This window comes from Myodes glareolus, chromosome 10 (genome assembly GCF_982192425.1).
Source record: "Myodes glareolus chromosome 10, mMyoGla1.1, whole genome shotgun sequence".
NCBI lineage: Eukaryota > Metazoa > Chordata > Mammalia > Rodentia > Cricetidae > Myodes > Myodes glareolus.
In genome coordinates, this window is record NC_142035.1 from 51,025,396 (window position 1) to 51,053,243 (window position 27,848).

The following is a 27,848-nucleotide window of genomic DNA, read 5'->3' on the forward strand; positions in this document are numbered from 1 at the left end:
TTCTAGAAGATGTTAGATCAAAGCAGGGAGAAAGCTTTAAAAAAATCATCCCATAAGATAGTCCATATGGGGGATTCTGGGAGGAGTGGAGGGGAGGCTGCAATCGGGGTATATTGTATGAGAGAAGAGTAAAAAAAATAGTCCATATGACCTGAGCTCACCCCAACATTGACCATAAACAAAACATCAAAGAGCTAGAGCATCCAGGCTAGCCATGGGTTCAAGGCTAGCACACCATAGCCCCAAAGAGTTGGTACGGTGCTTGTTTGTGACATTGAGAAAAGGTGGTGAGAGGTGAGATTCCAGGAGAAAATGGTGGATCCATCCTGTCAGCAATGTAGGGACCTCGGCATGTGGACTGTAAGCTCTAGGACTTGGAAAGAGTTGGGGACAGGCAGGCTTGAGGCTCACTGAGGAGCCTGTTGGTCGTCCTTGCAAGGCCTTGGCTTTGCGCTTCATTTACCCAACCCCCCACCCCTGGCTGTGCCCAGGCCAGGCAGAACTAACGGGCTACTCCTCCCACCTTGCCCAGGTCAGGCCCTGGAATCCGCTGTTGTTGCTAAGGAACAAGACACAGGCCTCTTGTGAAGGATATCCCATCACCCCAGTCCTCGGGACAACTCTCCCGGGCATCTCCTCTGCCCTGGGGAGGCTGTCCAGCTGGCCTGCTAAAGCCAAGGAGGGAAGGGAGAAGACTCTGGGGCACCAGGCCTTTCCTCAGGACGGTGGAAAAATGAAGGTTAGTGGGTTGGGCTGTAAAAAAGAAAGTGGCCTGGTCTGCAGACCTGGCTTACTTGGGAAAGAAACAGCTTTGAGTGTAGAGGCACAGCAAGGCAGTCAGTGTGGGGCTCTATAGGGAAGGGATCGAAGGGATCGTCTGGTCCTAACCTTGGGCCCTTGCTCCACTAGGAAGACAGCAGGAGTAGGACCTCAAAGAGGGAGGGATTCAGATGGGGCAACACCAAGTCCCTGAGGAGCGGGGGAAAGGCAATCTGAGTGACCACTCTGTGAACTTGTCTGCACCTCTTTCCTGCCTTCTTTCCTTTCTTGGAAAAGTATAACATAACCACGTGGTAGACTATCTGCCTCCAGAGGTGTCTGTGGGGGGGGCTACACAGAGTGGATCCTCAACAAATTGTCTTTGCCTTAGCAAAACAGAAAACCCTGCTTACACTCTGAGCATAGAGATCAGCAGGGACATGGCTGTCACTCACACCTTCAGGATTCAAAAGTTCCTTAGGAGGGAAAGTCTAGAAAAGAGCGTTGGCAAGGCTGGTCCTGTTCCCTCTCCCCGCAGGCTGGCCACAGAGCACCGAAGGACCTGCTCTTCTGGAACCTTTCTTTTCCCCTCCCAGGCGACGTCCCTCGTCCGATGGGTGTGTCTGATGGGCGGGAGGTGATACTTGAACAGCTGCGGGCGCGGGCGAGTGCCGCGGAGCAAGGGTGAGGGTGCCGGCACAGGCGACAGCATGGCTTCCCCGGACTCACCGCCGGCCACCACCTACGCCCCGCCCGCCGTGCCCTCGGGGGTCGCTGCCGTGTTTCTCACCATCCCCTTTGCCTTCTTCCTACCGGAGCTGGTGAGTGTGGCCACCAGCCGGGAGGGAGGGGCGGAGCGGGCTGGGAACCACTCCTGCGCGACAGCGGCTCTCTGACCGCCACCACCGCCTCCCGGGATGGGGGGAAAGGCAGCTAGCTACCCGAGCCCACTTTCCTTACTGTCCTCCTGATCCCAGGCTGCGTCAGTCTAGAGCGAATTTTCCTCCTTCCCAAGGGATGACGAACCATCCCCAGGCTACTTTGGTGGGTGCAGCCACTTTCCAGACTACCCAGTCGCCCCCCCCCCCCGAAATAGTCTATTACCTGGTTTCTTTCCCCCTAGCTGTTTGTACTTCCCTAAAGTTCAAAGAACCAGTGGACTTTCTAAAGGGCCTTCTGAAAGGTCTCCCAGGATTTTCTCAAATCCCATCAGCTGACCTTGAAGTTTGATTTACGTGCGGGCTGTGCACCGGAGGAGTTCATGACAGCATCGCCCATAAAACAATCTCCCTCCTGAAACGCCCAGGTCAGCCCAGAGAACTTTTCACTGCCCGACTCTGGGGCACCGGCACGCACTCAGGGCAGAACTGGGCGTTATTCCCTGCCTGGGCTCAGCAATGCCTTCTGTGGAAAACAGGTTCCCTCTGCTGCTGCTGTCATTCCCTCTTCCCCGAAGCTTCCTGTGGGTGAAGTTTTCTTCCTAACTCTGAATTTGACAGTGCTGCCTCTGGGCCTGGAGGAAAACCCAGAGTAAGACGGTTTACATAAAATGGGCACCCGTGGCCAACCTTTTCCATTCTTCAGGTCTGAGTGGAAGGTTGGGACCCACTGAGTGAACTTTAGGCAAATTAGTTAAATAACTGCCATTCTTGTCAATCAAGAAAGGGGAGGCCAGGGTCCCCTAGGTGGGCGGCATTGGCAGAGACTCCACCTAAGAGGTAGGTTTCTTCCGATCCCCCACAAACGTAGGCATCGTGCCAGGCTGGTCACATCCTGAGTTCTGGGTGTCAGGCCCTGGGTGTGGCCCTTGCTTTGGAACAGCCACATGGATGACAGGATGGGGACTGTCTCTGCCACCTTTTATTGAGCATATGCTTTCCGTCACGCAAATCAATGTCGGAAGGGCGGCTACCTCCCAGGGGCTTGTGTGGCTGGAGAGAGGCTTGGGACTGTGTCCTGTGCAGTCAGAACACTGCAGCAGCAAGAAGAGGCGGCCTGTCCCAGGTCAGGGAGGGGCCCGAGCCTGTCACTGGGAGTTGCCACTGGCAGAAGGCTGAATGGCTGAGGCAGAAAGGCAGCCAGGTAGAGAACTGGTGCTAGAGGGGCTGACAGATGTCCCCCCCGCCCCCCCGCCGCCTGTCCTCCTCCTGCAGCTGGAGTCCTGGGAGAGCACCATCATGGGACTTCTGAGGGGAAAGAGAGCATTGTCGCTGGCTTGATTTTCTTGTCTTGTTTCAAAATAATTTCAAATTTCTCCTAAAGACACGGTCGCAGAACAGGAAATCTGTGTCACTCAGAACCCCACAGGTCTCCCCAAGCCAGGAGGTTAGCATTAGAACTCTGCTGATGTCATACTTGCTCATTTCCCCACCGATGTCCTTTCTCTGGCCCAGGATCCAGGTTAAACCTCCTCATGGTGCTGGCTTGTCCTTTCCCCTTCGGTCTAGCGCAGCTCCTCCACCTTCGTCTTGGTGGTGCAGAGAAGGCACTGGTCCATTGTGGACAGTACCCTTCCAGGCAGCCTTGTCCCATGTTTCCTCACTGTAGCTCTAATTTTATTTTTTTTTAATTTTGTACATTTTTAATTGATATTTATTGAGCTCTACATTTTTCTCTGCTCCCCTCCCTGCCTTTTCCCTTCCCCCTTCAGCCCTCCCCCAAGGTCCCCATGCTCCCAATTTACTCAGGAGATCTTGTCTTTCTCTACTTTCTACTTCCCATGTAGATTAGGTCTATATAGGTCTCTCTTCGTCTCTGCATTGTTGTCTAAGTTCTCTGGGATTGTGGTTTGTAGGCTGGCTTTCTTTGCTTTATGTTTAAAAACCACCTATGAGTGAGTTCATGTGATAATTGTCTTTCTGTGTCTGGGTTACCTCACTCAAAATAATGTTTTCTAGTTCCATCCATTTTCCTGCAAAATTCAAGCTGTTGTTTCTTTTTCTTTTTCTTTTTTTGCTGCTATGTAGTATTCCATTGTGTAAATGTACCACATTTTTCTTATCCATTCTTCGATCGAGGGGCATTTAGGTTGTTTCCATGTTCTGGCTATGACAAACAAAGCTGCTATGAACATAGTTGGTAGCTCTAATTTTAATTTAATTATTCTTCATTTAATTAAGTCATTCTCATTCATTGTTGATAACTTAGAAAATACAGAAATGTGTGAAACCTGTATGATGCACGTGTTCACAGACAGAACAAGTGCAGCATCTGCGTGTGTGAATGTGTGGTAGTGTGTATGTATGTGCCTGTGTGGTAGTGTGTGTGTGTGTGTGTGTGTGTGTGTGTGTGTGTGTGTGTTGAGTGCATCATTCTACTTGTACCGGCTATGATCAAGGACTCTAGAATAATGTGTGCCTGGGTGGAAGATGGGGAGGGAAAGAAAGAGGTGCGGGAGAGGATCAAGTTTTGATCCCATGAACAGAAACTGGGTGGGAAGACGTGTATGTGTGCTGAACCAGTTTGGCTCAGGCCCTTCTTTGACTCGGGTGGTCTGATGTATTTCTCCTCTGCTATCCCTTGTAGCACCATGGCTCCAAGTACTCCTGACCCTTACTTAGTATTCTGGTCTGAGACAAAAGTCTCTAGAATGGATTAGAAAGCAGGGAGGCCAGGATACCATTGCAGAGCAGACAACAGTACCGAAGAACAAGGGTACAGTGATTCTGCAGTGGGGTAGCTTGGAGTGACATCACACAATGGCTCCCCCAACCACCAGCCATTGCCTGTGGATCACCACATGGAGCCAGCGGGCAGATTCATTGTCAGATCAAATCAGACAAGCTGGGGTCTTCCCTGCTGGGAATGAGCCACCGTGGCTGTTGAGGAGGTACAACTTCTGGCTCTTTGTGGCTCTTGAAGATGACAGGTTAGGGTAGCCTAATCTTCCAGGAGCCTACTCTAAAGACCTTTGCCTAAGATACTCTGTTTCCCAATCTTCAGCATTAAAATTCACACTTTAAAACCTTTAATTCTGTGATGATGGTGGTTCTATAGGAATCTGCAGTCCCTACAGCTCCCCAGTGACCACGTCTTTCCTAACTAGAATTGTTTTAAAGCTGGGAAACTGAAGTTGACAAGACAGATCTCCAGTTTACCTGCATAGATTGTCTGAGAGCAACCGAGGCTTAGGACTGTCTCCTCACACCAAAAAGCCCCCTTCTGCTACTCTCTAGGGTTCCCCAACCCATCCCATGTTCCTCCTCACTATTCCAAGTAGTCTGTTAGAAATAAGCACATCCACAAGATAATATTTTAGTTCAAGAAAGTTATTATAAGTAAAAATATCCCCCGGTAGTGGGTAACTTCAATGATGCAATAAGCCAATCAAACTAAATTAAAGTCCAGGTTTTAACCTGAGCAAAGCATTCAAGGGTGGTCCCAGGGGAAGAGGGGAACCACAGGGCTGTTCCCAGGAGGGGGCCTTAAATACCTTCCAGGGAGGAGCCGCTTCTTGGTGGACTTTCTCAGGGATAGGCTCTGGAAAGAAAGAAATGGGAGTCAGGGTGGGGTTTCCACCTTGACATCCCAGACTCCTTGGGTATATGGGCACTGGTTCAAGTGGGGCTACTTCCTGTGTGTGTGCATAGGACAATGTGGGGAGGGGGAGTCAGGAGTCAAGAGTCCATGAGCTGATGCTCAGCGGGGAGTATGGATGAAGAAGCATTCAGTTAGCTGCTATCCTGGAGACCTCAGGCCTTAAAGGAGCAGAGGCAAGTTTCTAGGAGAAAAAAAAATAGATTATTAACACAGGCCTATGAACAGGGCTAGCCATGGGGAGAGTGATGACTGTCAGAAAGAATGAAAGAGATTTGTCTTGGTTGTACAAAAGAGACTAGGGTGAATGAACAAAACATGAAGGCAGAGATACCCTTCATTGGGACAACTTGGAAAACCAGGTCCCTCCTGAGCCTGGAGACGAGGTACCAGCTCTGGTGTCCCAGGAGCTTGGGGGAAGGCATGTCAAATCGAGAGATGATGGGTTCCTCAGGAGTACCTGAGCCACCACGTCTGCTGTTTCTCTGGAGATGGAAATGCTTCTATCCATCCTGTAAAAGCGTCTACAAGAGTTAGGGGATAGCAGAGTTCTTATGAGTGGGCATGTGGATAAAGTCAACCTGTCAGTATTCACCTGGTTGGTGTCCTCGAAGATGGTACATGTTCGGGGCTGGCTTATCCGGAGGGCCCTCTGGGGTTTGGACTTAATACTCTTTTCCCAGGAACATGCAGGTACCTGTAAAACAGCTGGAGTAGATTTACATCTTGTGTGTCATAGCAAAGGCTATGGCTCTGGGTTTAAAATGTCTCAACGTTTTCAGAAGGCAACCAGAAGAAATTTGCTGAAGTTGAACCAGTTAAATCCACAGAAATTTAAGGACTCCCCAAAACTGTTTGTAGTCAGTGCTCTATCAAGTTATATAAATAAATATAATTGAACAGTATATGACCGTTGTTGAGACTCACTTGTTCCATGAAACAGAATGTCCTCCATGTCCACCTGAGTTGTCTGTATTCAACTTGTCCCTTTTCATTGCTGAGTAATATTCCATGACAAGGGATTACTGTAATCTAATCCACCTCTGCGGAATGTTCTTGGCAGTTTCAAATAGAGCTGCTGTTGGATTTTGTTGTTTTTTTCCTTCTTGAGTCTCTGAGGGAGTTGAAGACTAGATAGTTACAAATTTCCTTATTTACCAGGTGCAAAAAGAAAGTTATGATAGAAAGTAAATTAGGTACAAAAATTTGGACTCACCAAGATAGGACAGAAATGGAGCATTTTCTCTGAATTTGTCAAATAGAAATGAACTAGACATTGTTGGTATATTTATTGCCTATATGTATTATATATAGTTTTTTATTTAATTTAATTTATTTAATTTTATTCTTTTATTTAATATTTTATTTTAATAAATATTCATGTTCAGGCTTTTGCTGGAGTACATTTTTCACTTCTAAAGGACTACTTATAGCTTTCTGGGTAGAAGAGTGGGTATCTGCTATTAAGAGACCAACAAATTGTTTTCCAGGGTCACTGGAAAATGTTTTTTGTTGCTGTTGTTGTTTTGTTTGTTTTGGGTTTTTTTTGTTTTGTTTTACTATGAATTGTTAGGAAAAAAAACCCTACGACGGGTGGCTCTGCCGGCGCAAAGAAATCCAATTTGGTCAGATCAAATCGAATTAAAATGCCCATCGTTTTATTAAATACAGCGCTCTCGGATGGCAAGTGCATGATGGGGAGACAGGAAAGCGTGGAGCACATGCAAACCCGGAACCACGTGTTCCTCCTCTGAAGTCCACTTAAATATCCTGTGGGAGGGGTCAGGACCTGGCATGTTGGGATTTGGAGTCCAGACCAACGCAACTCCCAGGGCAGGAGGCTGGGATGGATGCCAGGGGCTGGGGTTACACTCCCAACTTAACATGAATGGCACTTTATTCAGTCATTTTCTTTCCAACTGAAACTCTGGGAATTCAAAATTAGCATCCTTGCCCCCGTGAGCTTCTCATACACACCAGAAAAAGTTTCGACCTTGGGTTCCACATTGTTCTGCTGTGCTTTGTCTAAATGAACCTTTATAAGCTGGCTGCACTCCGGTTTCACACGGATCCTCTTACCCACAATTTCACTTGGGAAGACCAAGTCCTCAAGGATGGCATCACGCACGTGGTCAGAGTACAGCTTCCGGGGCTCTTTTGCTTATTTTTCGTATGGTTTTTCCGAGTTGGCTTTGGCAGAATTCTCCTTTGAGCAGTGAAGACTACATGCTTCCCACTAAACTTTTTCTCCAATTCACGAATCAGCCCGACTTGGATTTTCTGGAAGGATTTCAGCTGAGGAACTGGTACAAAAATTATGATAGCTTTCTGGCCACCACCAACTTTCATTTTCTTGGCCGCGGTGCTGTTGAGTTCTCCCAGCTGCGTCCTGAGCAGCGCCCGAGAGAAGCCAGACTCGAACTGGTCCTCGTCTCGCCATTGGGCTTGACGATCTTGGCGCTCAAGCTGAACACGGCTTGCCCTTACGGAGTGCCGGCTTGGAAAATGTTTGTTTTGCATTTTTACTTCCTCACTAGCATGGCATGAAACTTTAACATAACTGAGATTTTGCTTCGTATAGTGGAGAATCTAGATTTCCTATTTGAAAGTACTGCTTGAAAACAACCTTAGTTGGGCAGTAGTGATCTATGCCTTTAATCCCAGCACTCAGGAGCCAGAGGCAGGCAGATCTCCATGAGTTTGAGGCCAGCCTATTCTCCAGAGTGAGTTCTAGGACAGTTAAGGCCATACAAAGAAACCCTGTCTCCAAAAAACCAAAGCATACAAAAGAAAAGGAAAAAAACAACCTCAGAGGGCAAGGAACTCAGTAGGTTTTAACATGAGAACAGACCTCTGCTTATTTTCCCATGCCATGCAGAGTGTGGGCACTGGATTCTGCCAGCACTGGGCCTGAGCCTGAGCCTGGGGTGGGCATGACAGCCAGCCCTGCCTCTCTCTGCAGAGCCGGTGTCTCTGAGAGCAGAGGACCCATCATATCAAGTCCTGGGTGGTATCAGTTGACTCCAGAGCTATTTGGCAAGCTGAAAGGTGGAAGCTGAGAGCTGGCCCCAGTGACTGTCTCTGGGGAATGCTTTATGAATCAGAGTCAGAGGAGGTCACCTGAACTTTACCCTTCTCATTAGTTGACTCTTTAATTAGATTTTTGCCTAATTAAAAAGCAGTGGGTGAGAAAATTCTTAGAGAGCCAACTAGTTAAAAGGGGAGGAGGCCTGAGCCCGTTGTTGAATGCCGGATTTTCTCCTTCCTGTGTGTATCTCAGCTCCTTGTTGGCCAGGAGGAAACACTGAGATGCCTCAAGAAGTTAATTCTATCCTACCCCACCCCATCGTTATGTGTTATCCCAAATTCCTGGTTTCACCTTGACTCCAATTTGCTTGCACACACACACACTCCCCACCTCACCACCTCCATTTTGCTACATTTAAGAGATTGTTTGAAACTGTCAAGAGCCCAGCTAGAGCCAACCCTGCCAGGGCTGAAAGGGACCAGCTGCTCTGCAAGAAGGAATTGGAGGCTTTCCTTAGAAGTTGGGGTTTTTGTTTGTTTGTTTTGTTCCTAGTTGTCCCCTGCTCCCCTTCCTGTGGCCCTGGTTCATGCGAATAGCTAAAATGAAGCCTGTTCCTCACAAACCGACGTTGTCACTTCTCCTGTGACCTCAGCTTGAGGTCCAGCTTCTATTCTACAGTGGCTAAAACCATAAAGGGAACCTGGGGCAAAGTGGTCATTGGGGAAACATGAAGACCCAAGTTCAGATCCATCAGATCCTCAGCACTCAGGCGAAAGCTGAGGGGAGCAGCACCTGTAACACCCCGCACTGAGGGGCAGATCTGGGGGCTCACTGGCCAGCTAGTAAACCAGGGCAGCAGCTACAGGACCAGGGAGAGACTATCTGAAAAAGGTAAAGAAACCATTGAGGAAGATGTCCCAGTGCGAAACGTCTGGCTTCCAAATGGGCACACACAAGAGTATGTGTGCGCGCACACACACTCCACAATACAAACATGCATGCATACATCACACATACACACACACACACACACACACACACACACACACACACACACACACACACACCAAGAGCACCCCACAGTCTTAAAAAAGCAATCCAGGAAGAAGCCACTGCCCTACTCCAGATTAAGTGAACAAAAGGGAAACAGCAGCAGGTGCTTTAAATCTGAAAGGAGCCTTGGTTTGTGATGCTCAGATCGCTGCCCAGAGGGGCTCTCCTGAAACAGTGTGCACCCAGGCAGGGCCCATAGGATCCTAGGGGTGAAGCCAGCTGCTGCTGGAAAGAAAGGGAAAGACTGGGAAAAGCCACAGAAAGGGCCCACTCATCTGTTTCTCTCCAACTCTCGCACCAGAACCTGGCAAGGACACCGCAGGAAGTCTGTGCCCCAAGGAAGACGAAGGAGCAGGAAGCGAGCAGAGGCACACTAGGAAGAAACCTGGTCCATTTTTGCATCCCACCACCTTCCCTACCTTTTGGATACTTCTAGGCCACACAATCCAACTTAAACACTGGCAACTTTCTCTAAATTGTGGCAAGTCAGACAGCTGTGAACAGTTCTGGAAGGCCAGCAGGTTAGAACTGTTTAATGTAAATATCCGGCTTGAAGGAAATAATCCGGAGCCCGGAGAATCTAGATTTTCTCTTTGAAAGTACTGCTTGCGAGCAACCTTAGCCAGACAGTGGTGGTGCATGCAGCACTCAGGAGACAGAGGCAGGCAGATCTCTAAGAGTTGGCGGCCAGCCTGTGTTCTACAGAGTGAGTTTCAGGACAGCCAAGGCTACACAAAGAAACTAAAAAGAGCTAGCCTGGGCACTCAGTTCACTCCATCACATGACTTTTCCCCCAGTTACGGTAGAGCTGGGAGAGTCAGAAGAGTTTCTAGAGAGTTGTCCAGATTCGTGAAAGGAGGAAGCAGGCCAGGAGGAGTCCGAGATCTTTGGTCTTTGCCCCCAGCTACACTCTGGTCCTTGCTAGTCTTCCTCTGCGTCCTCTATCCCTGCCAGTCACCCTTGCAACTGCGTCCCCTTGGGCCTTCTCCATCTGGAGTCCCATTTCCCAATGCCTGGCCACAGCTACACCTACAAAATTCCAGATAGACCCCCAGAGTGGAGCCTCAGGGTCTTTCCATCCTGAGGTCATAGGCTCTAAACTCTAGAGTCTAGAGCAGTGGTTCTCAACCTGTGGGAGAAACGTATGGGTCATCTAAGACCATCAAAAACCACAGACATTTATACTGCGATTCATGACAATAGCAAAACTACAGTTATGAAGAAGTAACAATGAAAATAATTTATGGTTGGGGGTCACCACAACATGAAGAACTGTACTAAAGGGCCACAGCATTAAGAAAGTTGAGAACCACTGGCCTAGAGTGCTCTGATCTATTTAGACAAGCCTGTCTAAATTCCCGCCGTGGGTGGGTTTTCTAAGCTTTCGCTTTTGATTCTGCCTCTGCAGGGTTTATAGCCCTCAAGCCCTGCCTGTCTAGATGCCCTCTCTGTCCAAGCGAATTATTTAAATGCCATCATCTTTAATAGCACAATTTGATGCCAGGGCTTTGGGTCAGCCTAGGATGGGGAAGGACGTGGGGCATGGGCAAGAAAGAAGCAGGTGGGGAAGGAAAAGCCAAATGGAATCCCAAATCATTCCCCAAAGAATATCAGGGATCTGGGAAGGAGCAGAGCAGAAAGTGGGCAACAATGAAATAAATAAGCGTCTATCTCCATCAATTGACCGAGGCTCCTGGGAGAAGTGCCAGGTCACAGCTGGGCCACAGTGGCAGGCCCAGAGGGTATCAGGTGGTACTATCTAGCCAACACGCCTAGAGACCTGTCTTGTTCAAGGTGGCCATCTCTGCTTGGGACTGCTTGGCTCTGGACTTTGAGCCTGATGCTGTGGACCTGAAGGCCTCAGGGCCCAGTCCTGCCTCAGAAACTCAGGGTCCTGATAGCATGTAGAGGAGAGAGACCAAGTAGGAGTAGCAGTAAAAGAAGTTTGCTGGGGCCTGATAGCCTGGCTTTCTGGAGAGGTGACGTTAGCCTGGTCCCTGCCTTCTAAGGTCTGGTCACAGCTGAGCTGGGGCGTTCTTGGGAGGTGCATCGTGGGAGCGCTTGGGGACCCAGTACCTGATGGAGTGAAAGAAAGGAGTGACTGCCACAAAGGATGTCGGGGTTCCCGGAGATGGTGGGTGCCAACAGCACAGCCCAGGGTTTCCTAAGAACTTATAAAGAGACGTGAAATTAGTCCTAGAGCCTGGGCCAAAGAGCAAGAAGGAACCAGCGTGAGTGTGGAGCCTGGGGATGGCAAAGCCCTAAATGAGGGACAAGTTTAACTTCCTAAATTCTACACATGGAGAAGCAAAGCAAAGCAAAACAAAACAAAACAAAAACCAGCCCTCTTTAACATCCAGTATCTTATTTTTCATTTATTTTGAATAATTACGAAAGAAAGTGCCTTTAGCCTTTGGGTAGATAAGAATGTTTTTATCATTCTATTTTATGTTACATTGTAAATCCGTGCAGTTTGATCAATAAAACTCGGGTCAGTCTGGGTCTGAATGAGAGGGTGTGGCCCTGGAGCAGGAAGCTCCCAGAGCAGGGAGGAAGTGTAGGCCAGTTTGCTCCAGGTTTCCTGGGCTGGCAGCCAGGTCTGGAGAGCCCTTACCGTGCCCTTATGTGTCTATTCTGTCAGGAGCAGAGGCCCATGGGGCTCCTGTCCACACTATCTGGAGAGGCCAGAAGAAGAAATGGCCTCACAGAAGGACTGGGCAGGCTGGGCAAGCAATTTCCTGCTAACCTTAGAGCCACAAAGAGAAAAATACTCTCGCTATGAGTCAAGGCAGAATGACTCAGAATTTGCAAGAGTCCTGTGTGTACTTATTGAGTCTGGAAGTGCCATACAATGGTTGCTGTTTTGGGGTCCTGACAGAGGTCCTTGGGGAAGTTCCTTGGCCTCTCAGAACTGTTTTCTCCTGAGACAAAGGAAATATGGCTGTCCGACACAAGCTTCAGAGAGCTGCCTAACCAGGGCGTTAGGCTATATGCACAGTACCTTGTGGGAACAAATGTTCTTAGAGCTATCCACAGAGACTCGCGGTGACAAGGCCTGCCCAGAAACACCCAGCTCCTCTGGTAATAAAGCCAGTGCTGCCTGTGGGCCTCTCCCTCCACCAGGGACTATCCGTGGGAGTCTGCTTTGAGTGCAGTCCTTGTGTTAGTGACTAAGCAAGTCAGGCGCCTCTGTTAAAACACCTTCAAAGTATTGTTTATTTTTCAGCTAAAACTTTCTGGTGTTAACTGAGCATGCTCAGAGACATTGCTGTCCATCACTTTAATCTTTGCTACACACTCTTGAGATTTGGAGCTAAACACCACCCCCGAATGTGTCTACTCTTTTCTTTTTTGTTTATGACCTTAAATTGAGCATGCTCGGAAATGGACCCCTCCCCCCATAAAGACGTGTGAGTCCTCTGAATAAAATCCCAGCTTCCTATGCACTGATGGGGCTTCAGACATGACCACAGAAGTCTCTTCCCTGCTACAGGTTGTCGCTCTCCATATTGTATCTTGGCTGTGTTTCCTTTGTCTTTGCTTCCCATCACATTCCATGACACCTGTAGAAAGGACACCCTCCAGGGCCCCTCCCGTGGCTCTGGCTTTCCCTCAGCTGGGGTTCTCTTTACCACCCTGTGGGTGGCTTACCTTTGTCACCCAAGTCCCAGTATTCCCTCCCACCAACCCCAACCCCTCCACTCTCACACCCCTGGCCACGAGGTCTTTACCCACAGGGTTCCTGCTGTGTGGCTGAGCCATCCAGGGTAGGCCTGCTAGGGCAGGATACTGCAAAAGCCCTTGGCTGAGAGTCAGGGAGATGTGCCAGAGGATGGTCTCCCACAACGGACTGCGCTTCACAAAAAGAGACTCCATGGCAACTGGGTGTGTGTGTGTGTGTGTGTGTGTGTGTGTGTGTGTGTGTGTGCGCGCGCACGCGCGTGTGTGTGTTGAAACAAAAGACTCAGGAAACAGTATTTCCCGTTTCTTGGACATTGCACTCCTATACTTTCCAACCTGGTCTCTTTGATTTCTTCATGATGGTCAATGAACCACTAACATGAAGTCATAACCTTCAAAGAGTCCACATTTGAAAGCTCCGGTGGAGCTGAATGTGGTGGTACATGTCTTTAATCCCAGGACTCTGGAGGCAGAGGCAGTCAGCTTAAAATCTCACTGTTCCACAGCAATTCTTCCTGTTTTCTTTCATTAAAATCTCCCTAGAGTTGAGGCATTTCGATTAGCTGTCACAAACCCTCAAGCAATGTCCACAGCAACAAGAATGCCTGTTTGATGGATCACCACCCTCCAGGTCTTTTGCAAGGGCACTACCTGATGGGAGCTCAACACAGCCCAGGGCCAACTACGGCCCATTCTTCCCCTGAAGGAATATTGGCACACCCTTGTGTGTAGCAATCTTACTCCCAATGGCCAAGAGGTAGAAGCAACCCACACGGATGAGAGGCTATGCAAAGAGCAATCCGTCGCCTCTTGGCTCACGAGGGAGTTTTGCACGGATGAGTATCATGCAAGCTCAAACTGTCTTAGACTGCAAATGAGCGAAGTAGATGCCACCTTCAGCACCTTCTAACTTAACAGCATGGGTCCACTGTTGCGTGTCCCTGATTTCCATCCGTGAGCTCCCGGCCATCCGGAAGCCTTGGCTCGCTTGTTGCCTGAGAAGAAGACAGAGGAGCCACCTTATCCGAGAGCGCTAGGCTGGGGAGTTCTGTAACTTCAAAATTGAAAGTTTCTACCAGATGCTTGTCACGTTTGCAAGGAGTACAGTCGAGAACTAGTAAGCTTGGAACTGTAGGCAAGAACTGCTTTGTGCAATGGAGCATTACTCTGCCTTAAAGCAAAGGGAAATGCTGGTGCATGCTAACCCCGAAGCCTGAAAGAAATATGCTAAGTGAAATCAGCCAGTCACAGAAAAGAAATTCCGCGTGACTTCTTCTGTCTAAGGAACCTGGAGTTGTCAGGTGCAGGGAGCAGAGAGTGTGGAGACTGTTGGAGCTGGCCAAGGAGGAAGCAGGTTAGAGCTTTGTGATCAGGAGCCGGACGGCGGCAATGGTTGCATAAAGTGTGCAAGTGTGCAAAGCCTCCTCAAGGGACAAGAGTTGTCTTCATCCTGAGGCATCACAGCGCCACAGGGAACCTTCAGGGTGTTGGGGTTCCCACTGTGGACAACGCCTGCGTGAGTCCTTTGTGGGAGCCACTCCTCCCGTGCTGTCAGTAGTTATGGGGGCCTCGCCCAACATTTGATTCGGCTTTTCCCTCTCAGTTCATGGGAATTCATGGTCCCCTGTTGTCACCTAAGAACCAAGTAAGGGAGGGATCTGTCGTGAAAACTAAGACAGGTAGGAAAGAGAGGAATGTGGTACTGGCACGGAGTGAGGCCTGCTCTCTAAAATGCCACCCAGCTATGCAGAGAAAACTGCCACCAGTGTCTCTGCCTTCTGCGTACCTCCCATTCTCAGCTCTTCTTCTGCCTCACACTGAAGCCACCCTGACATGGAGCCCCGCCCTGTGTAGATCTGACACCTGCATATCCCTGTCACCCCCTGGGGCCCTCATCACTCAAGAAGAGTCTTTCTCTGAACCTCTAAGCAGACTGGCCCTTGTCAACACCACTCAGTCCCGCTCCATTGCCTGGGAAGGCAGGTCTCATCCGGGATGCCTTAGGACCCTCCCTCATGCAGCCTCGTTACTCTCTTCTTGTTCTTTTAACTTTTTTATATGTTAAATAACACATAATAAAATGTTCATTTTAAACATGGCCACATTCCCACAACGAGGACTCTGTCCCCTGCTGGTTGCGGTGAGAGGGTGAGAAGTGTCTCCTCAAGCCAACCAGTTCTCCCCGAAGTTGAGACAGAGTCTCTGTCCAGAAGTACCGCGTTCTTTTTCTTCTTGTTGCACATAAATCCGAACCTGCTGAGCATGCTGTTGTTGGCTAGATCTTGTTCCATTTCTGGAAGCAAACACTTCTTCTGGAAGGCCGCGGAAGACCCCACCCTGGCAGGCATAGCTGATTTAATTAGCATCCTTTCGACAAGCATTTGGGTCAGTTCCTATCTTTTCTGTGTCTAGCCAAGATGCAACAAGCAACCGTGTCTATTCTTCATTTTGTTCATGCGTGTCACGTATAGGACAATTTTGAAAAGTGAAATTACCGAGCAGAGCAATTTAATGTAGTATGATGATCAGTGTTTCCAAGATAGCAGCATGGCTAGTAACACAGATACTTGCCAGTTGTGGTGGTACAAGACTTTAATTCCAGCACTCGGTAGAGGCAGGAGGAGCTCTGTGAACCCAAGGCCAGCCTGGTCTACGTAGTAAGCTCCAGGACAGCTAGGGCTACATAGTGAGAACCTGTCTCAAAAACAAAACAAATAAACAGAAAATTGAAAGACCAAACCAAAAACAAACAAAAAAAAAAGAATCAGGTATTTAACGTGGACTTTTACAGGTTACAGGTGGACATGTGGGGAGTGGCCTGTGAGTCTCTTAAATTTGTAGACAAAACAATTGTGTGTGTGTTCACGTGTGTATATAAGTGCATTTTTAAAGGCTTTCATCTGTCCTGTGAAAAGGGTCTACCCCCTCCCAAATAATATTGCCCTCATCCAGCTTTCCAGCCTCCCATTTCCCATCCCCATCCTTGGTTGCAAACTTCCCACCCCTCAAAAAGACCAGCGAGGGCACCGCTCTTCTGGTTCCCTTCCACACACATTCCTCTGGTCCTCTTGTGCCCTTTCGAGTGGTTGCAGTTGCCCGGGCTGTGGTTATCTGGCACTCTCCACAAGCCAAAGCGAGACTAGTTAACTTTATTTAAGCGCCCTCCTGGCAGGGACCAGAGAGACCCCCTCTCTGTCTAGTGGAAGCAGAGGCATAGGTGTCTTCCAGAATCCCCTGGTAGAGCTGGGATGCAAACCCAGATGTGATGTGCAGATCTGAATGGGGCAAATTGGAAACAGTCGAAACTGGCAGAGGGTTTTGGTTTCAGCAGTATCATCTGGAGAATGTCCAACAATGCAGCTTCCCTGGACACGTCGGGCAGCATCCCTAGGGCCTAGCCCAGACTGCTGAGCTGTCTCAGAGTCCACAGAGAGTTCCAGGAACCCACAGAACTCAGAACCTTGCCCTATGGTGTGCCAACCTTCTCTGGGTTTCTGTTTTGATTTCCTTGTTTTCTGTTTTGTTTTTCAGTATTGGGAACTGAATCCAAGACATAGATGATGTCAGGCAAAACCCCAACTCCAACCTCTGTGTATATTAGTTCTTTACCACTGTGTCGTATTTTAGATTCTTTTCATTCATTACATTGTTTTCAAAGACAGCAAAGATGTTTCAAAAGTGACACAGTTGTTTGTCTATGTGTTTGCTTGTTTGTTTAAGTATTCTTTTGAAGCTGGGCATGGTGGTGTACACCTTTAATCTCAGCACGCAGGAGGCAGAGGCTGGAAGATCTCTGAGTTCGAGGCCAGCCTGGTCTACAGAGTGAGTTCCAGGGCAGCAAGGGCTGTTACACAGAGAAAGAGAAACCCTGTCTCAAAAAACAAACAAACAAACAAAACCCCTATTCTTTTGAACTCTTGTATTCTTATATTCCAACTTAACTTATGCTAATACTTACAGTTATTGCATCCAGTAGAAACTTAAAGGGTCTCATGTTTGATCTGAGCCCATGAGCCTCTGGGGGGTTTCTCACTATCTAATGATACCATGCCTAGGCTCGACCTCTTAACCTCACCCACTCCTCGGCATCCCCCCAATGTGTATGTGTAGATAGGTAGGTAGGTAGGTACATGCTCATGAATGCTCACAGAAGCCAGAGGGGTTGGATGCCCCTTGCACCAGAGTAACAAAAGTATGAGCTACCCAACACGGTCCAATTGAACTCAGGTCCTCAGCAAGAGCAATGTGTATTCTTAACCCCGAGCCATCTCAACAGCACCTAGCAACAGGGTTATACCCTAAGATTCATGACCAAGCCTTTTCAACTCTGTTCTATTTTATTTTTTGAGATAGAGTCTTAATATACAGCTCTATCCCTCCTGGAACTTACTATGTAGACCATACTCAAAGAGATCCATTTGTCTCTGCCTCCTGAGCGCTGGAATTAAAGGCATGAGCTATCATACTACCTTAAAAGATTCTTTAAACTTAGTCCTTTGGGAAGGGCATCTATGAGGAGTGTGCATTTTCTTCATTACATAAAGACCCTGCCAGGGTTTTTCTTGAGGCACACTTACTCTAAAAGTCTAACTACAATATAATATCCTTCCGTGTGGAGGGGGGCAGACCACACCAGCTAAAAATATGCCCCGCTCTTGGGAAATATAAAATGGGGGCTGAAGTGGGAGAGCAGCATAGGCGACCAGCAGACTCTGTAAAGGTAAACATGAGCTTTTAAAAAGAAGTTGAAAAGTCAAGTTTCCAAGCCAGACTTCTTGGGGTAGAGGTGAGACACCAAACACTACTGGGCTTTAACCCACCTGGATTTGGTCTCTGGCCCTGATCCCATCTGCAGCTTAGAAGGCAAAGGGGTGTGGAAGTAAAAACCAAATGACATTCCTCTGCAAAACAATTTTACAACAGGACTATTTAAAAAAAGTTCTGTGTAATCTGAGTAGATTCCCCATGCTCAGAGGTCTTCGACTGGTGTCAGAGTGAATAGTGGGGACAGGGATTCCCCAACCTTGGCTAGAAACCAGAGGACGAAGGTCCAAATGGGCCCCCTGGTTCTGCAGGCTTGAGAGTCCACTGAGGTTAACTGTACCACGGTTCTGACTGTGACGCTAGCCAACCGACCTCTGGCACTTTCTAGGAACGTCTAGCTCCCCTGCCCACGGCGTGAAATCTGGTTCGGAGGACAGCCAACCAAATGTCCTCTCCGTGTCCAGGCTACACGCCACACTGCTTGTGAGACCTCAGCCCTCTCATTATGGACAGTGATAGTGACTAAATTCACAAGGACAAATAATGGACACACAGAGTTGGGGAGTCCTTTTCAGCTCTAACAGGGGCAAAGGGACAGAGACAGCCTGGCTAACGGTGAGCCTGACACAGGTGGGCACAACGGATGAGCCCGTTTGAGTGGATAGATTTTTACAAACTGTGACGTTCCTGCTGGGTGTGAGGTAGGGGTGCTTTCCTTATAGATTCATTCAGACAGTGTACCCCAATGCTCCTCACCCTTATATATGCTTTGTTCTAGGCCTTTTCCTGGGATTATAATCAGTAACACAGACCCTCGCTGCCCCCTAAGGTCTAATGTGTGTCCAGGTGTACACATTGGTCTTACAGCCCCACATGGCAATCCCACCAACAGCCAGCATGGTCTGAATGTTGCTCAGACTCCAGCTCCTTTGTGCATCTTCTCAGGTTGTCAGGAAGGACACTTGGCAAGTGCTTTGGTTTCATCAATGGGTGTGTGTGTGTCGGGAGATAGGGGCATAGGACAGACCTCAGGCCCCAGATCCCCTTTCCCTAGGACAAGTCAGTACTGTTCGCCATAGACATGTCCAGATCCAGCGCAGAACTTCTGAGACCTCGCCTGCACATCGGTTGTTTAAGGTGGGGAAAGTTGTCCCCAGAACTAGTGGGCCTCTTCAATTCAATTTAAAATTGTAGAAAAATGTCATTCTCATATGCGGTGAGTTCTGATCACATCCACCCCCATTGCCCTCTGGTCCATTCCCTCCACTCCTACAGGCCATTCCCAACTAGTAACACTTCTACACTTTATTTGTAGTTTTTGGTCACTAATTGAGTTTAATTAGGGTGGCTTACAGAGGCATGGCCAGGAGGATTATTTACCAGAACATGGGCCACACCACTGATGAAAATGCCAGCCCACCCCCCAGCAATCATTATCTGTGAGTAGCTCCACAGGCAAGGATAGAATATCATGAGTCCCGCCGGGCAGTGGTGGCGCATGTCTTTAATTCCAGCACTCAGGAGGCAAAGGCAGGTGGATTTCTGTGAGTTCGAGGCTAGCCTGGTCTACAGAGTGAGTTCCAGGACAGCTAGGGCTGTTACACAGGGAAACCCTGTCTAATAAAACAAACAAAAAACCCTACCCATATATGTAAAACAAAAATAAATGAGTCTTTTTTTTAAAAAAAAAGTATATAACATAACATCAGTTGTTTCTTTTTTAAAAATTACACCATTTCAATGAAAGTGAGGAGCTGGAGAGCCACAGTGCCTGCCACAGAGGGACCTGCAGGTAGACCTGCTCAGAAAATGAAATAAACCAACAAAATTATGTAATTCCCATGTGGACTCTCTCCCTCCAGGCTCTAACGTGAACCTTATATTTGTTGAACATTTATCTCCAACCCTGCCCCTCTCCACCACAGCCCTGGCTCTCCCACCACATCCCGGGATCACCCACCACATCCTGGGATCACCCACCACATCCCGGGATCACCCACCTCATCCCGGGATCACCCACCACATTCCAGGATCACCCACCACAGCCCGGGATCACCCGCCACAGCCTGGGATTACCCACCACATCCCGGGATCACCCACCACAGCTGAGTGCAGCTTAGATCAAAGGAGACACTTGAAGAAAGAAGAGGGAGATGTAACTGACAAGGGGGCAACAAATGCCTGGACAGAGTTAGAGGCTATTAAACTAGAATCACACTGAACACGGGCAACTGTTCCCAGAACATCAGCCACTATAACCTGACGAGCCTCAGCCAGCTGCTCACAGGCCAGAAAAGCCCTCAGTGGGGCAGGAGAAGAAGCAAGTGACAGGAGCATGTCACAGGGTGGCATGGGGTTGGCCAAGAGGACAAGGCTTGCTAAGGACTCTAGGTCCTCTTATTTATAAGTAGGGATGTTTTGCCTGCTAGTGTGTCTGTGTGCCACATGCATTTCTGGTGTCCAAGGAGTCCAGAAGAGGTTGTCAGGTCCCCTGCAACTGGAGTTACAAATAGTGAGCCACCAGGTGAGTGCTAGGACTCAAACCTGGGTCTTCTGGAAGAGTAGCCAGGGCTCTTACCCGCTGATCCATCTTTCCTGCCCATCTAGGTCCCTTTAAAAGATGCAGTCACAACTCATTCTGGTCTGCTCTGAGTCACTAAGCCATGGATTTCTCAAGAAAAAAAATGTAATTTTTTTCCATGTGAAAAGTCCCATTTTAAGCATTAACAACTTGTTCAGATGGTCTTAAAAATTACCCATCAACACTGCTTAGACTAAAAGAGGTGGCCAAACTTGACTGGGGGGTCTCTCCTTTTGCAAGGCTGGTCAATGCCCTTAATTTTACAGGATTGGACTTGACCATGATCCAGAGAGGCCAGCCTTCCTCTGTGTGCACACATACACATGCCATGCATGCACATGTGTAGATCAGGGGACAACTTGGGATAGTGGGTTCCCTTTGTGGGTTCCAGAGATCCAAGTCTGGTTGTCAGGCTGGACAGCAAACTTCTTGACTCACCTTCCGACCCTCAGCTGAGCTTTCGGCCAGGGAAGCTCTGCCAAGGGAGTCCTCCCACCCACCCACAAGCAAACTGTGGTAGTTTGAATGTATTCGGGGGGGGGGTGCTATCAACTCACAGGGAGTGGCACTATTAGGAGGTGTGGTCTTGTTGGAGGAGGCTAGGTGACAGACACCTTTAATCCAGACCTTGAAGCTACAGGGCACACCTGGGCCACACCTTCTGTGGAAAGTGTGTCGCTGTGGTGGCAGGTTTTGAGGTTTCATAAACTCAGGATACGTCCCAGCGAGTCAGTTAATCCCCTGCTGCCTGCTCCAACAGTCTCGGCTCCAACACCTCCTCTGCTGCATGCCGCCACGTTCTCGGCCAGGACGATAACTCACTGAACCTCTTAAACTGTCAGCGAGCCCCCTCAATTAAGCGTTTTCCACCTCAGCGTTCCCGTGGCCATGGTGTCTCTTCACTAACTAAGGCACAAGCAAAGTCACTTCTGTGCTTTTCTCTTACAGGTATTTGGGTTCCTGGTCTGGACGCTGGTGGCTGCCACACATGTAGCGATACCCTTGCTGCACGGATGGGTGCTGTACGTGTCACTCACCTCCTTCTTCATCTCCCTGATGTTCCTGTTGTCCTACCTGCTGGGGTTTTACAAACGATTTGCATCCTGGAGAGTCCTGGTAAGAACCAGGGGGCGGCACCTCCTGGGCTGGTGTCCTGAGTTCAAAAGGACAATGGACTTCGCCGGGCAGGGGAGGCAGAGTGAAGGGCCTGGGATGAGAAGACCCCCTGGGACTAAATCCCTAGGACACCGAGGCTGCTGATTTCAGTGTGTTGATTACTAATCCAGAGTGAAAGTATTTGTACATCTTTCCTTGTATTTCCCTCCGCTGCTCTCCTTGTTAGGATTGTACACACCTTCCCAAAGTTAAAAATAGTACCTTGAGAGATAGCTCAGCAGTAAAAAGTACTTGTTGCTCTTGTAGAGGACCCAGGTTTAGCTCCCAGCACCCACATGAAGGCTCACGACTATCTGTAACTCTCAGTCTAGGGGGATCTGAAACTCTTTTTCTGAACTCCATGGACACTGTATGCATGTGGTGCACAGAAATATGTATAGGCATATACATACGTAGACACTCACACTTCAACTAAAAGATGTCGTGAGGCAGCGTATACCTAGAGTCTCCCACGGACTTAGAAAGCTTAGGCTGTATTGAACCTAGGTGTTCAAGGCTAATCTGGGCAACAAAAAAGGCCCTATCTCTTAAAAATAATTCTGGGCTGGGGAGATGAGTTGGTGGGTAAAGTGTAAGCATGAGGACCTGCGTTTGAATCTCTATAAAGCCCTCTGCAGCGGGGCACATCTGTTGCCCCGATGCTCCCACGGTGAGATGTGCGCGGGAGAGAATTTCTGACATGGCAATATATGACCTACACTTCCTTAGAGGTTGCAAAATGCAGATTAACCAAGGTGCATTTCCCTCAAGAGCTAGTGAGCATTTCAGTTGCTGCAGGACATTCCTGTTGTGTTCACAGCATAACATGGAGCATCGAACCTAAAATCAGGAGCTAGGGAGATCACTCAGCGAAAGGCCTGCTGCCCAGCCCGGAAGCCTGTGTTCAGTCCCTGGAACTCATATGGTAGAAGGAGAGCACCAACTCCTATAAGTTATTCTGACCTCCACATGCATGCTGTGCCCCCTCTCAACACACACACACACACACACACACACACACACACACACACAGAAAGAGAGAGAGAGAGAGAGAGAAAGAGAGAGAGAGAGAGAAAAAACATGGCAAAAAAGGGCAGTAGGGATTGGGTTTACTTTTCTCTCCCCGCCTTCCCTGCTGTGTAGAAAAAGGGAAGGTGTTCGCTTGAACAACATTGACCCTTGCCTCTGCTCTGCATTTCCAGGACAGTCTGTACCATGGAACCACAGGCATCCTGTACATGAGTGCCGCCGTCCTGCAAGCACACGCCACTATCATATCTGAAAAAGATAACATAAACGAGTACTACATCAATACCGCTGCTTCGGTGAGTAGCGGCACAGCTACTAGGCAGTGACACAGACATGCACACATGGAGGGCATTTATTCCGTGCAGTTCAACGCTGTCCTGCATGTTTTGGACAACTGTGTCAGACTGCAGGAGCCTGGCGGAGGGGAAAGTGCATGTGTGGGCATGCACTCAAACTTCAGGGACCCCCTCTTGTCTTGCATTTTTCCCACTCACCCTTGCTCCCCACGGTCTTCAGAGTTTTATTCTTTCCCCCCAAATAAACAGAACCACATTTCTCTTTTCTTACTGACATCTGCTGAGAGGTCCAGCTGCCTTGCTTGAGTCTGAGCTGCTGGGGACCGTCAGCTATTCTTAGTCCTTTGTTTCAATGGCAGAAGTCCACAGAAATGGCATTGCTAAGTAATGAAAGCCAAGGCAAGGTGGGCACAGTAAATTGTGGAAAAAGCCTGATCCCCAGGTGGTGGCACCCAAGAGGTGGGCTTCTGAGCTCACCTGTCTCTTTCTCTACTATGAAATGACACCCTCTTGTGGCAGAAAGTCAACTCCACCTTGAGTGTGAGACAACATGACCCATGTCACCCTTCAGCTTCCACAGGCTCCCACGCCACGCCAGAGGCCAAGGCTGCACTGGGGGGCACTGTCTCCAGCATAAGAACAGGGTACTAAGCAAAGGCTGTGGGCCTCTGGGAAGGCCATAGCATTTCCCAGCTGCCTTCCAGCCTCCCTGATCCCTTCTCTCTTTGTTCAGACTCTCGGATTTCATTAAACTCATAGTCCCAGGGATGGCCTTTAGGTGACCTTGCCACTGCTGCTGGCTCCTGATCAGCCCCCAACCACACAGGCTTCATTGCTGTCTCCAGACACACAGACTCTCTCACTTGGGATCTGGGCAAGGATGCCCACATCTCAGAACAGCAAGGCAGCTCCTTTCCCCAAACATGAATCTCCACAAACCTTACCCAGCATCCCCATTGCTCTCTATGCCCATACTCTCCCTGTCTTATCCCCATCTGGACTATTGTAGAGGACTTGCTCTACCCAGCATCTCCTTTGCCCTCTCTGCCCATACTCTCCCTGTTTTATCCCCATCTGGACTATTGTAGAGAACTTTCTCACCTGCCTTCTTGCTGAAAAATGCAACCTCCATGACCATGAGGCAGACGCTATTTACTTACTTATTTTCATATTTGTGACAGTGTCTCACCTATGTAGCCAGGCTGGCCTCAAACTTGTCATTCTCTTGACTTAGTCACCTGGGTGCAGCATTAAAGGCATGTGTCACCACGTATGTCTTAGGGCAAGAACTTTTTCATGTCTTGCTCACTGTGGTAGCAATAGTTATTCTTGAAGCAGGTGATTCAAAGCTATTTGTTGTTGGATGGATGGATGGATGGATGGATGGATGGATGGATGGATGGACGGACGGACGGATGGATGAATGGGTGAGTGGATGGATGAGTGGATGGATGAGTGGATGGAAGGATGAATGGGTGGGTGGATGGATGGATAGGTGGGTGAATGGATGGGCGGATGGACGGATGGATGGACAGACAGACGAATGGACAGATAGATGGATGAGCCATGGGAACAGAGGGTTAGTACACAGAAGGACAATGAGTCTGGAGTGTCCTCCATCCTAAGGAAAGCCATTGTGTCATTTTAAGCTCAATTTCAGTTATGGTCATGTTTGTCTGCTGGACCAGAATAGAAGAGGCAGAGTAGACAGGAGATGAACTGAGAACCTGAGAAGTCCTAGTGAGGGATGATGGTGGCCGACACAAAGGAGGTTGGGTTGTACCAAGAGCTGGTCAGATAGCTGACTCTGAGGCCGGCTTTGGCCATAACAGTCAGATGGAAGGAGTAAGAGGGAGCTCAGGTTTTGCCATTGGTAGCTGGAGGGAATGGAGGTCTTTAGGCTGACTAAACCTAGTGGCTTTAGGAGAGCAGTGTGGGTCATTAAGAGCTTGAGGAGAACCTGAGACAGTCACAGGCAGGTGCTCCAAGCGGAGTTCAGGGCCAGTGAGTATCACTGTGGGAGCAGTGTGAGGGCAGAGGCTCAAGGAGACACAGGTCCTGGGGAGGGAGGGAGGTACGGACAGGTGAAGAGGCCCAGGTTGCAGCTGGAGGAGGTTCAGGGGTAGAACAGATGGAAAATGAAGGCCCTAGCAATATGCAAAGAGGGAGGATCCCAGAGGATGGTGTGGCTGCCCAGAGCTCGCTGCTCTCGGGCCGTGCAGGGAACACAAGGTCGGGTGGGGGGATCTAGAGGCATTGGGTTGGGGGTGGGCGCTGCGCTGGCCTCTCTAACATTCCCTGTCTTTCTCCAGTTCTTCGCCTTCCTCACCACCCTGCTCTATATTCTGCATGCCTTCAGCATCTATTACCACTGAAGGGCCGAGGAACCAAACCCAGTGAGACTCGCTTTCTGGAGGCCGTGTGTGACTGTCCCCAAAGCAGGTCTTGCCATTTGCCATCTGGGTGATAAACGCCATGTCCAGCAAACCACCCACCAGACCGGCTTTCTGGATTGTGTGTGGAGGCCCACTTCGGCATTTTTCTCTCTGGACGTTCTTACTCCTCACAGTGACTATGAGGAAACTGTTCCACCACCAATGATGACTGGCCCCTACCCTGAAAATCCACCCCTCGCCTTGAAGATGACTGCCTCTTGAAATTTCCTTACCATGAATTCAGCTTTTCTGGAAAGACAACTTTGAACCCCCTCACCAGTCGAAATACCAGCTCTGCCATCACTCCTGTTTAGGATCACTTGTCTCGGCAATGGTGCTCCCCATGATAGGTTTAGGAATAGTCAATCTTAGCTTCTAAAATCAGCAAGGTTCCATGAAGGCCTGAAGGTCTAACATAGCACCCTTGTGCAGACCTCCCTTGTAGCTATTGCTGCTACTCTGGAGCAGCTCTCCCCTTCTGCCTTCTTCCTCCCGTCCCACCCCTGCTTCCTCCGCATTAAAGATCCAAAGAAAATGTGCATAAGACCAACTCAGAGGGTGCATGCGTGGAAGAAACAAGCGGTTGGGCTTGGGGAGTCAGAATGGGAATGACATAGCCAGTTAATGCCTAAACCGGATCCCTCAGAAACTGCTGGGCTCCGTGTGCCTGCATGGAGCCTCTAAGACCAACCTAAGGACCAGAAGTTTCCTCATCCTTCAGGAAAGATCAGAGAAGAAGATGGGAACATGGCAACCATGGATTTACCTTCCAGCTCCTCCTGGAAACAGCAGGAAGAAGCAGTTGCTGTACTGTAGTGGGGGCTGTGAAAGGACCCGTTTGGAGGTCCGTGCTCATGTCTGTGTACCCCCAGCCCTTCCTGGAGACCCTCTGAGTGGGGCCAGTCTGCAGGATTCATCATGGAAGGGTGTTTGTGTTTGGGGGCCATTTTTCTAAGAACACGCCTTGTGAAAAGAAAAAGTATGAGGTCAAGTGAAAACCCCAGAATCTGCGGGGCTCCCTGTCGTATCACCACCTGGGAGGGTCTCAGCCCCTTGCCAAAGGCTCCTGCGTGGCTGGGTTTCCTCACCCAACAGGCCAATAGGACACAGCCCTATGACTGCCTAAATAAATAATAACCAAAAAGGAATTAACTGATTCTAATTTTTCTCCATTTGGGTGTGTTGGGAGGGGGTAGGGGTGCAACCTGGCTTCACTATTGTTTACCAATCACTTATATTGCCCTGATATCTTGAAAAGTCAACACTTCTCTCTTGTTTTGTAGCCTGGCAGCTGTCTGTGATGTTCACTATTGAATATTTACTGAATGGCCCAGTACAAATAAAAGATGTTTGTATACTGGGAAGTATGGAGTCTGACACCTTAATATGATATTGCTGGAGGCTGGACCCAGCCATCTTTTTTTTTTTTTTTAAGTCTTCTATGCAGTGTCGTCAAAACCACCCCTGGGGTTGTTTTAATCCTTGATAGCTAAGCTAAGTCCCTGTCACAGTGTTCTATTGCTGTGAAGAGACATCATGACTAAGGAAACTTATAAAAGGAAGCATCTAATTGGGGGCTTGCTTACCGTTTCAGAGGGTCAGCCCGTGGTCGCCCTGACGGAGAGTGTGGTGAGAGGCAGGCACTGTACTGAAGAAGTAGCTGAGAACTCCCATCTCATCTGCAAGATGCAGAGAGAGACAGAGACAGAGACAGAGACAGAGACAGAGAGACAGTGCCTGAGCCTGACAGGGGCCTTTGAAACTTTCAAGCCCACTGCAAATGGCACACCTCTTCCAATAAGGTCACACACCTAATCCCTTTCAAGCTGTTTCACTGAGGACCAAGCTTTCAAATACATGAGCCTATGGGGCTCATTCTTATTCAGACCACAGCAGTCCCTAAGGGCAGAAACACAGGCTTTCTGTCTTACTTGTCAGGAGTGGGAGAATCTGTCTCCAGGGCCCTGGGTTGTGGTGTCGCCATTACTGCGGAGCAATTCGACACAGTTGGTACCCCAGCCACCAGAGCTGGGGGAGACAGCTGGGTTTTTGTGGGGCTCCCTGCCTCATCTCCCACTCTTTCTTCTCTCCCCCTATAGCACAAGTCTTATTCAGCTCTCTAGACACACCCACCCCGCTCACAGCACATGCTCGACCCAGGCCTGGCTACCCTTAGCTTACCGGCAGCTGCTGCAGCATTGACTCCTCTCTGCTTGGTCTGGAGTCTCCCCAAACCGCTGGAGGGAAGCCCTAAGGCCCTCAGACACCTCAGACAGCCTCACCTCCTGTAAATCAAAGGGTGGCAGGATTTGTTGCACCCCTTCCTTTCCTCCTGCTTGTCTTCCTACGGTCCCACACTCAGGCCCCATCTCGCAGTCAGCTTTGGAGGGAATGTAGAATAACTCCCTGACACTGTCCCCAAGAGAATCTCATGGGTTTCCTAAGCCTTAGTAAGTCACACCCAAGTCCCCTGTACTGAGTAAGTTTTGTCTGGGACAGCCAGGGGCTTTATTCTTGGAAATAACCTACAA

At 49.1% G+C, this 27,848-nt stretch overlaps 1 protein-coding gene and 1 pseudogene across 1 annotated transcript; one reads left to right on the forward strand and one right to left on the reverse strand.

The window, feature by feature from the left end:
* Window positions 1-1,408: 1,408 nt before the first annotated feature.
* Mall (mal, T cell differentiation protein like) lies at window positions 1,409-26,681 on the forward strand. Its single transcript, XM_048459990.3, has 4 exons — window positions 1,409-1,580; window positions 21,351-21,518; window positions 22,760-22,882; window positions 25,195-26,681. The coding sequence occupies exons 1-4, from the start codon at window positions 1,470-1,472 to the stop codon at window positions 25,255-25,257; spliced, it is 465 nt and encodes a 154-aa protein (XP_048315947.1). The 5' UTR covers window positions 1,409-1,469; the 3' UTR covers window positions 25,258-26,681.
* Window positions 7,200-13,252, reverse strand: LOC125416860 (small ribosomal subunit protein eS7 pseudogene; annotated as a pseudogene).
* Window positions 26,682-27,848: the final 1,167 nt, after the last annotated feature.